General features: G+C 38.6%; 1 protein-coding gene across 1 annotated transcript in view; it reads left to right on the forward strand.

The window, feature by feature from the left end:
* wash1 (WAS protein family homolog 1) overlaps nucleotides 1-13,303 on the forward strand; it is a 167,887-nt gene that overhangs the window by 56,483 nt on the left and 98,101 nt on the right. The window contains exon 4 of the mRNA XM_028809261.2: nucleotides 11,198-11,344. Coding sequence (XP_028665094.1) covers nucleotides 11,198-11,344 — 147 coding nt within the window. The remainder of the gene's footprint in view (nucleotides 1-11,197; nucleotides 11,345-13,303) is intronic.

Below are 13,303 nucleotides of genomic sequence, written 5' to 3' on the forward strand. Positions count from 1 at the left end.
AACAGCCAGACGGCAGACAATCCAGACCCCAACCAAGAAACGATCCAGGATAAATGAATAAGCACAGGTAACCCAACAGAATGCAGACAGATGAGAACTTGAAACACAAAATACCTCTTTTCCTTTTGGTCACCGGCCCCTTTGTAAAAGCTGCGCTGACCTCCTTTGACCCCAACAGCACCTGCACCCTCAGCAGAAGACCAATCAGAGCCACTGTAGGGATTGCTGGGAGTTGAAGTTTTAATCTCTAGTAGCACCGCTACAGTGTGACACCCTCAAGGCAACGACATCCAGGAATAGCAGTCATTAAGTTTTGTATCTCTCTGTCTAGAAGTTGTGTATTTTGCTGCATACCAGATTGATTTCTACTCTGTGTTTTACTTCAGCGTCCATGGGAATTTAGTTAGAGGATTTCAATTATATTTCACTAGGAGTGTTACAAATAGATCTTAATTTAGAAGATACTCCAAAGCTTCCTCAAGTTTAATATTCAAAATTGAATTAAAAATTTCTCTCTCCACTTGCCTTCCTACTGTTCCAGATGTCACTGTATCACATGGTCTAGAATAGCAGCCTGTGCAGAGAGAAACATAATGATATTCTGCCAGTTAACTATGAGAGCTGAGGCCATGCTTCTTGCAGAGGAACTGTGAGGTAATCATAGTTTGTGTGATGCTACAAAATGGGATTAAAAGGCTGCCTGTAATATTTTCAACCAACCATGAACTAAAGTTAAATCTTCAGCAGCTGCACTAATTCTTTAACAAATCATTATGGTAGAAAAAGCCATAGCAACAACCTTGTTTAACTCCAGCATTTGTGACAGTAGTTTTCTTCTTTTGTCTTTATTGAAATGCATTGTACAAATGAAATATAATAAGGCCACTAGAATAAAAACAAACAGTGTGACATTTCTGAATACATAAAGTAGCCCTGCATGAGTCCCTGCATGAAGTCCCTGCATGAAGTATAAATTCTTAATGAGACACAGAAAAAAATCAGAAATAAGATTAATTAATAGAAGCATCAGTCATCATTGTAATGTTAATTTGTATAGATTGTTTAGCAGTGCAGTTGCAGTTGAAATAGTTCTGATGTACACAAGAGACATACAGACCCCAAAGGGATGCTTGTTTGAGCAGATTGCACTGAGTAATGAAAATAAATATGACTAGGCACAAAAGTCCTATACAATTCATTCATGTTCTCATATTCTTTACCACAGGGTTCATATGTAATAAACAATGTGTTTATTTCAATACTTTTATTATGATTTGTCTGTTTTTGTTAAAAAATATATTTTTATTAAGAAGTTTTGGATCCAGTGTGGGCCTAATTTGTTTACAGGGTTTGCAGTGCAGTTCAGGACTGCAAGCATCACTCATTTTATTGAAAAAATAAATACAGTTTTAATTTAATTAACAAGTAATATCACAGTTTGTAAAGGCCGACCCCTTACCCAGCTGGCAGCTACACTACCAAGACCTGTGGCCTGGATAAATTACTGAGATGAATCTAAATATCAAGCCGTACCACTAACAAATGAAATTTTCCCCACAATCGACGGTTTAAACAAGCACACAAAAACAGATGATATGTAAAAATAGGTGGTTAATTATATTAAATGGCAAACAAAACACTACTGCACATTTCACACATAGAAAAAAAAAATATATATCCCCTCCACCAAAGCAACAACGTGACACCACCATGTATATACACAACAAACCCTCCCTTGCCCCTGTAACATATAACAAACAACGAATAACAATAATGAATGAAATACAGAATGAATGATCGTGAACTTGAGTCCGAGTATATTACTGTCCAGAATGCAGATGACTGGTCAACAGATACAGTGCATCCGGAAAGTATTCACAGCACATCGCTTTTTCCACATTTTGTTATGTTACAGCCTTATTCCAAAATGGATTGAATTAATTTTTTTCCTCAGAATTCTACACACAACACCCCATAATGACAACATGAAAAAGTTTACTTGAGGTTTTTGCAAATTTATTAAAAATAAAAAAATTGAGAAAGCACATGTACATAAGTATTTATAGCCTTTGCCATGAAGCTCAAAATTGAGCTCAAATGCATCCTGTTTCCCCTGATCATCCTTGAGATGTTTCTGCAGCTTAATTGGAGTTCACCTGTGGTAAATTCAGTTGATTGGACAGGATTTGGAAAGGCACACACCTGTCTATATAAGGTCTCACAGTTGACAGTTCATATCAGAGCACAAACCAAGCATGAAGTCAAAGGAATTGTCTGTAGACCTCCGAGACAGGATTTATTCGAGGCACAAATCTGGGGAAGGTTACAGAAAAATTTCTGCTGCTTTGAAGGTCCCAATGAGCACAGTGGCCTCCATCATCCGTAAGTGGAAGAAGTTTGAAACCACCAGGACTCTTCCTAGAGCTGGCTGGCCATCTAAACTGAGCGATCGGAGGAGAAGGGCCTTAGTCAGGGAGGTGACCAAGAACCCGATGGTCACTCTGTCAGAGCTCCAGAGGTCCTCTGTGGAGAGAGGAGAACCTTCCAGAAGGACAACCATCTCTGCAGCAATCCACCAATCAGGCCTGTGTGGTAGAGTGGCCAGACGGAAGCCACTCCTTAGTAAAAGGCACATGGCAGCCCGCCTGGAGCTGCCAAAAGGCACCTGAAAGACTCTCAGACCATGAGAAAGAAAATTCTCTGGTCTCATGAGATAAAGATTGAACTCTTTGGTGTAAATGCCAGGCGTTACATTTGGGGGAAACCTGGCACCATCCCTACAGTGAAGTATGGTGGGGGGAGCGTCATGCTGTGGGGATGTTTTTCAGCGGCAGGAACTGGGAGACTAGTCAGGATCAAGGGAAAGATGACTGCAGCAATGTACAGAGACATCCTGGATGAAAACCTGCTCCAGAGCGCTCTTGACCTCCGACTGGGGCGACAGTTCATCTTTCAGCAGGACAACGACCCTAAGCACACAGCCAAGATATCAAAGGAGTTGCTTCAGGACAACTCTGTGAATGTCCTTGAGTGGCCCAGACTTGAATCCGATTGAACATCTCAGGAGAGATCTTAAAATGGCTGTGCACCGACGCTTCCCATCCAACCTGATTGAGCTTGAGAGTTGCTGTAAAGAGGAATGGGCGAAATTGGCCAAGGATAGGTGTGCCAAGCTTGTGGCATCATATTCAAAAAGACTTGAGGCTGTAATTGCTGCCAAAGGTGCATCGACAAAGTATTGAGCAAAAGCTGTGAATACTTATGTACATGTGATTTCTCAGTTTTTTTATCTATAATAATAAAAGGCAAAGCCCTCACTGACTGACTCACTCACTCACTGACTGACTGACTGACTCATCACTAATTCTCCAACTTCCCGTGTAGGTGGAAGGCTGAAATTTGGCAGGCTCATTCCTTACAGCTTACTTACAAAAGTTAGGCAGGTTTCATTTCGAAATTCAAAGCGTAATGGTCATAACTGGAACATATTTTTTGTCCATACACTGTAATGGAGGAGGCGGAGTCACGTATCGCGTCATCACGCCTCCTACGTAATCACGTGAACTAAAAACAAGGAAGAGATTTACAGCACGAGTCACACGCGGGAACGAAGGTAAATGACGTTAATTTTTGACTGTCTTTTAATACTGTGTAAGCATACATATTAACACATGTGCAATTAAACGTGTGCATTTACGGGGTGATTTCTCAGGCTTAAAAGCTCACCTTTTATCAAACGCGGGAACAAAGGTAACTGACGTTGTTCACTGTCTTTTAATACTGTGTAACCATACATATTAACACATGTGCAATTAAACGTCTGCATTTATGGGGTGATTTCTCAGGCTTAAAAGCTCGCCTTTTACTAAAAAGGTAAATGCAAAACTATTTTCAATCAGTTTATTGAAACGCTCCCGTTAAGGATTGCAATAACATATTCGCGAGATAAAAGAACAAAGTAGGGGGAAATGGAGGAACAGCCGCAAACAGCGAAGAGCAAAAAATTAATTAAACAATTGAGAACGGAGCGAGTTAAGCATACAAGCATGTTCATAAGGGAAACAAAGCACGGTGTAAAACGTAAGTTTAAATTAAGTTTATAGAAACGCTCCCGCTGCGGATTGCAATAACATATTCGCGAGATAAAAGTTTAATGAGAAGACACGAGGTATAAACGAACCACACGCCGTGGCGCAACGTTAGGGGCAACAATTTCAACCATTCTATGATCTGCTTCTCGCAACTGAAAGACGGCACATGGCGGATGTTAGCCGACTTGCTGACCGCAACGTTAGGGGCTTCAACAATGGCGCTGACGCCACATCTCAGTGCCAACACTTTGCAGACTGTACTTAAAAGACACGCCCTCCTCACTGGACAGTTAAAAACACCAATCAAACTAACGATGACATCAAGTATTACCCAATCAAAAGTAGGAAAGGAGGCATCTTCATAAAATGCGTGTGGGATGATTTGCATGAGACGCTGCTTTAAAAAAAAAAATTATAAAAAAAATACGGGATAAATCCCGTCCAGTATTGATTGAAAACGGGACGCGCAATTTCATTCTCAAACGCGGCACGATTCCGTATTTTAAAGGACGGGTGGCAACCGTACAGTACCAGGTAACCACCCATACAATCACATTGTGATTCAGACTAGGAATGCAATGAATGTAATTACCCCGATCTACATACAAGGCGAAAGTCTTGCAACATTCAAAGATGATGGTTTGGGATAAGTACACCATACAACATAAAAGAGCTTATGAAGCCTTGAACCGAAAAAAGCAAGATCTCAGAGATCGTAAAAAAAAAAAATAGGAGGTAATGTCGTTTTACTCGCTGTAGATTTTAGTCAAACATTACCAGTTATTCCACGAGGGAGACCAGCAGATCAACTCAACAAGTGTTTAAAATCCATGCTTCTCCCACGCTCGGTTATATGTCGCGTGTTCTCGGGTAGGTGCACCAAAAAATTTATACATTTAAGCATGTAATGGGCAAACAAAAAATGAGGTATACCCGAAGGCACTGCAGTAGTACTTCATGTAACTTTACTTCTTAAATGTTAATGTTTTACTGTTTAATAATTTATACGCTTCTTATATGTTGTTCAAATTCTTTTATCAAAATACCACTGACAGCGCAATGCACGATAACATGGAGTGAATACACCATACGCATCCGCCCACGGCTGCCCTGCTGTGCGCAGATAGGAGTTGATTCTACAATAAAATAAAATAAAGATAAAAAGAGTAAAACGATCATCACCCATAAAACGGATAGTAGACGTGACGTACTATATGTGTACCACATTTCAAGTGTATAGGTGAAACGGTTTGCGAGCTACAGGTCATTTAAAATCCTGGACAGACACACAAATTGCCACGGTAGCAAATTACAGAAGAAGATTTTACTGTTTAATAATTTATATTTATATGAAATGTGCTTCTTATATATTACTTCATATTCTCATATGATAATGATGTTAATGTTTATATTGATTTCTGTGTTATTAAAACTGCATGTATGTGTGTATATGTATATATATATATATATATATATACTAGCAAAATACCCGCGCTTCGCAGCGGAGAAGTACTGTGTTAAAGAGCTTATGAAAAAAAAGGAAACATTTTAAAAATAACGTAACATGATTGTCAATGAAAGCCCGTTTCAGTCAGTAAGTCTTATGTGTGTGTTTATGTATGTGTGTATATACCGGTATATGTAGATGTGTATATGTAGATATGTATATATATGTATATGTATATAAATGTTTATGTGTGTGTGTATATTATATATATATAATATATATATATATATATATATATATATATATATATATATATATATATATATATATATATATATATATAAAACACAGCAACAGTTATAACAATGACAACACAATTACATTGACAATCATGTTACGTTATTTTTAAAATGTTTCCTTTTTTTTTCATAACCTCTTTAACACACTACTTCTCCGCTGCGAAGCGCGGGTATTTTGCTAGTTTTTAATAAATTTGCAAAAATCTCAGGTAAACGTTTTTCACGTTGTCATTATGGGGTGTTGTGTGCAGAATTCTGAGGAAAAAAATGAATTTAATCCATTTTGGAATAAGGCTGTAACATAACAAAATGTGGAAAAAGTGATGCGCTGTGTGCTTTCCGGATGCACTGTATGTGATGCGTTTGTATTTACCGGAACAAATGGAACAACCTCACCGTGAATCCTCAGCTTGTGGTGGATGATGTAGTCCGACCCCGGGGTCTCTGGAGATGAAGGAAGTGAAGCCAGTCTGGCGAAATGAAAAACAAACCGGTTACCAAAAGCGTGATGTGGAAAAACAGCAGGTAAAGATGGTTCGTGGTCTTGAAAATGAAAATCTCCATCTTTCTCCCTTTCCTCCCCTCTCTGTTCCCTCCTGATAGTTTAAATAGTTGAGAGCTGGATGTAACTGATTTTGATTGAAAACGGGTGCTTTCCATCTTGGGGCTGCGGTCTCTTCCCATCGTCTGTCCCACCTGTGTTGATGGGGACGACATTTACTGACGCACACATAAACGGCAAACGGGACGATGGAAACAAAACGCACTCAGCACGAACATGGACAACACTATTACTACTATGTAGCCCCGCTACAAATTTACTTTTTTGCACTAAAATTTAAAATATAAAGTATTGGTTTCCTCTGGATGCTCCTGATTCCACTGAAACTCCAAAGACATGCAGATCAGGTGGATTGACAATGCTGAATTGGTCCTTAACGCCTGTGTGTTCAAACTGCAATGGATTAGCTCCTACTCTGGATAAGCACGTTTGAAAAAACCAATGGATGAATTGTGAGGCTTCCATTATTGCAAATTTTTCCAGATATAGTAGAGGTTCAGATATAAATTTATCTGATTTGTGTCTACACAGAGAGTATATAGAAAGAGAGATAATTTTACATTCAACTTTGTTGATGGGTGCGTCTGTCTATGTATATAAATATGAAATGCATAGTATATTTCTCACACAAAATTTCAAAATCATGATTTTATTGTAGGGAAGGTCATTTGTGGACACCAATTTTTTTTTTTTTTTTAGATCATGGAAAAATCATGCAAAAATGGATCATTTAAAGAAAACCCGTGTTATATTATTAACTACCTTAGCAATAGACCCAAGCGTCACTCGGGCTGTAAAAACAGTGTTAAAAGTGTTAGACCCGAGGATTACTTGGGCTGTAAAAGTGCCAACAGCGTTAGTGCCTGGCATTGCTCAGGAAACGATATAGGTGTGTCTTGCGTAAGAGATAGGCCTGAGAGTTACCCAGCCAATGGTGCAGACATGTCTTCTCCTAGCCTCATCATGGTGTCTTGTAAGAAATGTTTTTCAGCAGCCCAGGTGTTGCACACTCTTCTTGACAGTGATACGGGCAGTGATGATGAAGTGAATCTTTTTTCAGGCAGTGAAACTGAAACTGATAGTGAAATGGAAAGCAATTATGATGAATCCGAACATGACACTTGTGTCAGTCACACATGCAGTGTACTGTTCAAAAGCTGATCGGTATGGAAAGAAAATCCGCAATAAATCATGCTACTATTATCCTGACTGTGATGTTGGATTGTGTATTTCACCGTGCTTCAAGATATACTACACAAACAAAACATTTTGAAAGTATATACGATATTAGAATTATTAATAATAATAATAATAATAATATTCGTTATTGTTATTATATGTATCATTATTATAGTTTCTACACTTCTGACTTTGTACTTTTAGTGTTTTGCACATTTTACAGAAGTAAGATCAGATTTAATAAATATGTAATTTTTCAAGCAAAAAAAATGCAACGCTGTTTACGTTTTTTCAAGAAAAAGTGTAACACTAAGGAGGTTAACTGTTTAACAGGCATTCTGCCCTATTAGATAACAGTAATTTCATTGTAGTTTGTAATTAACCAAAGACATTATGGAGCTTGTTTTAAATTATGTTTACTCTAGGTGTTGTAAAAAGTAAATCTTTGACAAAATGAGTTTGAATGACATTATCTGTAAAATGATATTTTAATATGTTGCTTTACTAACTGGCAAATACTTGAACTGATGGTGTTTTTGCAGATATCTAAGAGGGTCCACACATATTTCCAATAGCTATGACCCAGCATAACAGTTTTTGAACTGTAGACGATGCATTTTAAGGCTAATCCATATCACAACAAGAACCATATTGTTTTATGTCTCCATTGAAATGTCTATAATATAATAAAAAAGTAGCATTTAGACTTACTTTAACACTAGAATCCCTAAGGCTTCGATAAAAGTCATAATTAGTTTTATTTAAGAATCCAAGTATAAAACTGAATGAATAGAAAAATCGTTCAAATAACATGTTGATATGAATGTCCATGTGCGAGGAAAAGTATCATCTTTTACAAATACCATAAATTTACACAGGATGTTACAGATTCACATTAAATGTATGTTTTTGTTATATGATGATAATAATAATAATAATAATAATAATAATATCAGCTCACTACTCAAAGCGCTAAAAACAGAGAAGTCGTGGGATTTGAACCTATTACCACGCCATTGCTAAACTGTAGCTTATCCACTGCACCATCTGCCCAGATCCGTGACAGAGCAGAGTTACCACTGTGACAACTGGTTGAAAATGAAACGTACAAACACACATGTATGCAAATGTCTTTTATTTTGTACCGACCAATAGTTGGGCTTCAGCAACATGTCGATTGAGCAATTTCTTTTTCTTCAGTTTTATTCTTGAATTAAAGTATATTTGTTTTATTGCACCTATTGTGAAAGTGTTTTGTTGGATATTTGGGCTTCACACATCCTGTACTTCATGTTAAAATTATGTCATTATTACTGTAACATATGAAAACATTTTCTGTTTTAGCCATTATGTTCAGCATTACTTGCCCAGCGTTTCCTCTCATTCTATATTTACACAGATCTTTGTAGACATAGAACACACATGAAATGTATGTATTTCAAATCGTGATATTTCATTACTTATATAATTCCTTTCAAACGCATCACCAGATAAACACTTTAATACAGACTTCAGCTGTGAGGATTGCAGCAGGGCGATCGATGCCTTTATGTGACTGAATAGGGGGTAGGGGGTGTAGCAAGCTGTGTTCTGCTAATCTAGACATTTGTAAAACAAAAGCGGGCTATTGGCGCAGTGATAAGGAGCTACAAGCTTCTTGGCGTATGTTAGGAAAATTTAAGGCGGTCGGGGACAACGGAAAAATTCAAACTTCAGGGATTCTAGTGTTAAACTGCTGTGCAGATCATTGTTCATCTCTGTTCCTATACCTGTATGCCTGGTCCTTTGCAGCTCTGAGAGCCCTCACCTACTTAGTGAACCGCAGCATGTGATAGTTGTATCTCAAAATGGTGGTCTTGGGGAGACATGCATCTTTACAGAAGGAGATTTTAGATGTTACAATATCAGCATATTCATCTATGCTGCTACACCAGCCTTCCATGACTACCCAATCCGTGAAGTCTGAACAGTCCCTCAGCATTCCAACCACTTCAGGAGTCCATCTGCGGGTAATAGACCTGATGGGCTTTGACGGCTCAGTTTCCGTTTATAGCTGGGATCAAGCATAATCATGGCATGGTCAGAATTACTAAGCAGTGCAGAGGAGAAATGGTGAAATACCCCTTTAATGTTGGTGTAAAAGTGATCCAATGTTCTGCCCTCACATGCAGAACAGTTGATCAGTTGGTGGTATCTGGACAGATCGTCTTTCATGTCTTTCTGGTTAAAATCCTCCATAAGGAAAACCACAGTACTTTTTTCTTCTCTTCCTTCTGTTTCTGACTCCTTGGTTTCCTGCTCATGCTTTTTAATATACAGTAATCCCTCGCTATATCGCGCTTCGCCTTTCGCGGCTTCACTCCATCGCGGATTTTATATGTAAGCATATTTAAATATATATCGCAGATTTTTTGCTGGCTCGCGGATTTCTGAGGACAATGGGTCTTTTAATTTCTGGTACATGCTTCCTCAGTTGGTTTGCCCAGTTGATTTCATACAAGGGACGCTATTGGCAGATGGCTGAGAAGCTACCCAGCTTACTTTTCTCTCTCTCTTGTGCTGACTTTCTCTGATCCTGACGTAGGGGGATTGAGCAGGGGGGCTGTTCGCACACCTAGACGATACGGACGCTCGTCTAAAAATGCTGAAAGATTATCTTCACGTTGCTATCTTTTGTGCAGCTGCTTCCTGAAACGACATGCTGCATGGTGCTTCGCATACTTAAAAGCTCGAAGGGCACGTATTGATTTTTGATTGAAAAACAAACTGTCTCTCTCTCTCTCTCTCTCTTTGTCTGCTCCTGACGGAGGGGGTGTGAGCTGCCGCCTTCAACAGCTTTGTGCCGCGGTGCTTCGCATACTTAAAAGCCAAACAGCCCTATTGATTTGTTTGCTTTTCTCTCTATCTCTGTGACAGTCACTGCTCCTGACACGCACTCCTTTGAAGAGGAAGATATGTTTGCATTCTTTTAATTGTGAGACGGAACTGTCATCTCTGTCTTGTCATGGAGCACAGTTTAAACTTTTGAAAAAGAGACAAATGTTTGTTTGCAGTGTTTGAATAACGTTCCTGTCTCTCTACAGCCTCCTGTGTTTCTGCGCAAATCTGTGACCCAAGCATGACAATATAAAAATAACCATATAAACATATGGTTTCTACTTCGCGGATTTTCTTATTTCGCGGGTGGCTCTGGAACGCAGCCCCCGCGATGGAGGAGGGATTACTGTATTTATAATTCAGTTCTCCCGGGTTGACTAAACACGGGATATCTTGGATATATCTTAAAAAAAGTTAGATAACACTGCTGCCAGCGGAGCTCCGTCCTAGATGTCCATCTCTCACAACAGGCGAGACCAATAAATATACAGTGCTTGTAAAAGTATTCACTATTGTATGCCTTTTCTATCAGAGTTAAAGAAGAGTCTAATAAAACCCTAACCTTTTTATAAATATTTTTTGGGTTATAATTATAACACCTGATAAAACAAACCTGTAAATACTCAAATAGAGAAAACACAGAAAGCTACTTTTCACATAAGCTTCTTTCCTGCTTATGTGAAAATATTATTTTTAAACTTTTTTTTTTAACTTTATTTTTTTTTTTTTTTATCTTTAACAGGTTTTTTCTAGTGCAAAGTACCCTGCCCCTGATAAACTACAAGATTACTGTTCAATATTTTCTGATGCTGCCGATCCAGCTGCCCACAAACGTCCACGTTATAAAGTGCAAGGAAAGCACAGAGCTCTGGATGAGAAAGTATTACAGGTAATCCTTTTTTCTGTTAGCATAACATACATTAATTGGTGTACAGGATGAATAAGAATATGTGTCACAATATTCTTTTTGCCAGTTAAGTACTATAGTTCATCCTTTTCCACTTTGAATGATAATCCATCATGGTTTCAATGATCTCATTATTTTTGAATTCATAGCTCTCTCATAGAAATAATGTTTGAGTTTTTCTAGGGAAATAATTTTTAGAATTAAGTCGTAATGTTTATTGTGTTGTCATATATGTCAGAAATGATCATTTTCTGGCCGTCTTGTAGTAATATTATTTATCCATCCATCCATCCTGTTTCTCTACTCACTCATGTCAGAAAACTATGTGTATCAATCCAATATGTGCAAATTGGAAGTATTTGTGAGTTTGTCCATAATGAATTCTAGCTCAGCTAATATTGTTACTAAATAAAATGCTTATGTTTCCTGTTTTTGCCAAATTGAACCCTTTCTAAGTACAACATCATTTTCGTGTGTATTAGTGGGAGAAGCTAGAAAAAGAATGCTAAGACCCTTATGAGAATGCCTTAGTGTAAGTGTTCTTAACCTTCTCTCTATTGTGATCCCATTTTGAGATGTGCACTGTTAGGGCAGAACATGCATATGTCAATATGTACTTTGAGAGAGTGAATCTTTGTTCTTTGTGGTTCTTTAGTGTCATTTCAATAAAGCTACTTTAGTTAATTTAACTGCATGTTTTCCATGCTACACTAGTAACATGCCAGGCTCATGTGTATATAGAACAATAAAACGTGTGGAGAAACATGTAAGGAGTAACACAATACCAACTTGTAAGGAGTAACACAATACCAACAACAGACAAAAAGTTAATTCCATTGTGTGTATGTGTGTGTGTGTACAGTAATCCCTCGCTATATCGCGCTTCGCCTTTCGCGGCTTCACTCCATCGCGGATTTTATATGTAAGCATATTTAAATATATATCGCGGATTTTTCGCTGCTTCGCGGGTTTCTGCGGACAATGGGTCTTTTAATTTCTGGTACATGCTTCCTCAGTTGGTTTGCCCAGTTGATTTCATACAAGGGACGCTATTGGCAGATGGCTGAGAAGCTACCCAACTTACTTTCTCTCTCTCTCTCTTGCGCTGACGTAGGGGGGTGTGAGCAGGGGGGCTGTTCGCACTAGACGATACGGACGCTCGTCTAAAAATGCTGAAAGATTATCTTCACGTTGCTATCTTTTGTGCAGCTGCAGCTGCTTCTTGAAACGACATGCTGAACGGTGCTTCGCATACTTAAAAGCACGAAGGGCACGTATTGATTTTTTTATCTGTCTCTCTATCTCTCTCTCTCTCTCTCTCTGCTCCTGACGGAGGCGGTGTGAGCTGCCGCCTTCAACAGCTTTGTGCCGTGGTGCTTCGCATACTTAAAAGCCAAACAGCACTATTGATTTGTTTGCTCCTTTGAAGAGGAAGATATGTTTGCATTCCTTTAATTGTGAGACGGAACTGTCATCTCTGTCTTGTCATGGAGCACAGTTTAAACTTTTGAAAAAGAGACAAATGTTTGTTTGCAGTGTTTGAATAACGTTCCTGTCTCTCTACAACCTCCTGTGTTTCTGCGCAAATCTGTGACCCAAGCATGACAATATAAAAATAACCATATAAACATATGGTTTCTACTTCGCGGATTTTCTTATTTCGCGGGTGGCTCTGGAACGCAACCCCCGCGATGGAGGAGGGATTACTGTATGTATATTTCACGCTTGGGTCACAGATTTGCACAGAAACACGGGAGGTTGTAGAGACAGGAACTTTATTCAAACACTGCAAACAAACATATGTCTCGTTTTCAAAAGTTTAAACGTGTTCCTTGACAAGATGGAAATGACAGTTCCATCTCACAATTAAAAGAATGCAAACATATCTTCCTCTTCAAAGGAGTGCACGTCTGGAGCAGGGAAGGTCAGAGAGACAGAGAG

The sequence above is a fragment of the Erpetoichthys calabaricus genome, chromosome 1 (assembly GCF_900747795.2).
Source record: "Erpetoichthys calabaricus chromosome 1, fErpCal1.3, whole genome shotgun sequence".
NCBI classification, from domain to species: Eukaryota; Metazoa; Chordata; class Cladistia; order Polypteriformes; family Polypteridae; genus Erpetoichthys; species Erpetoichthys calabaricus.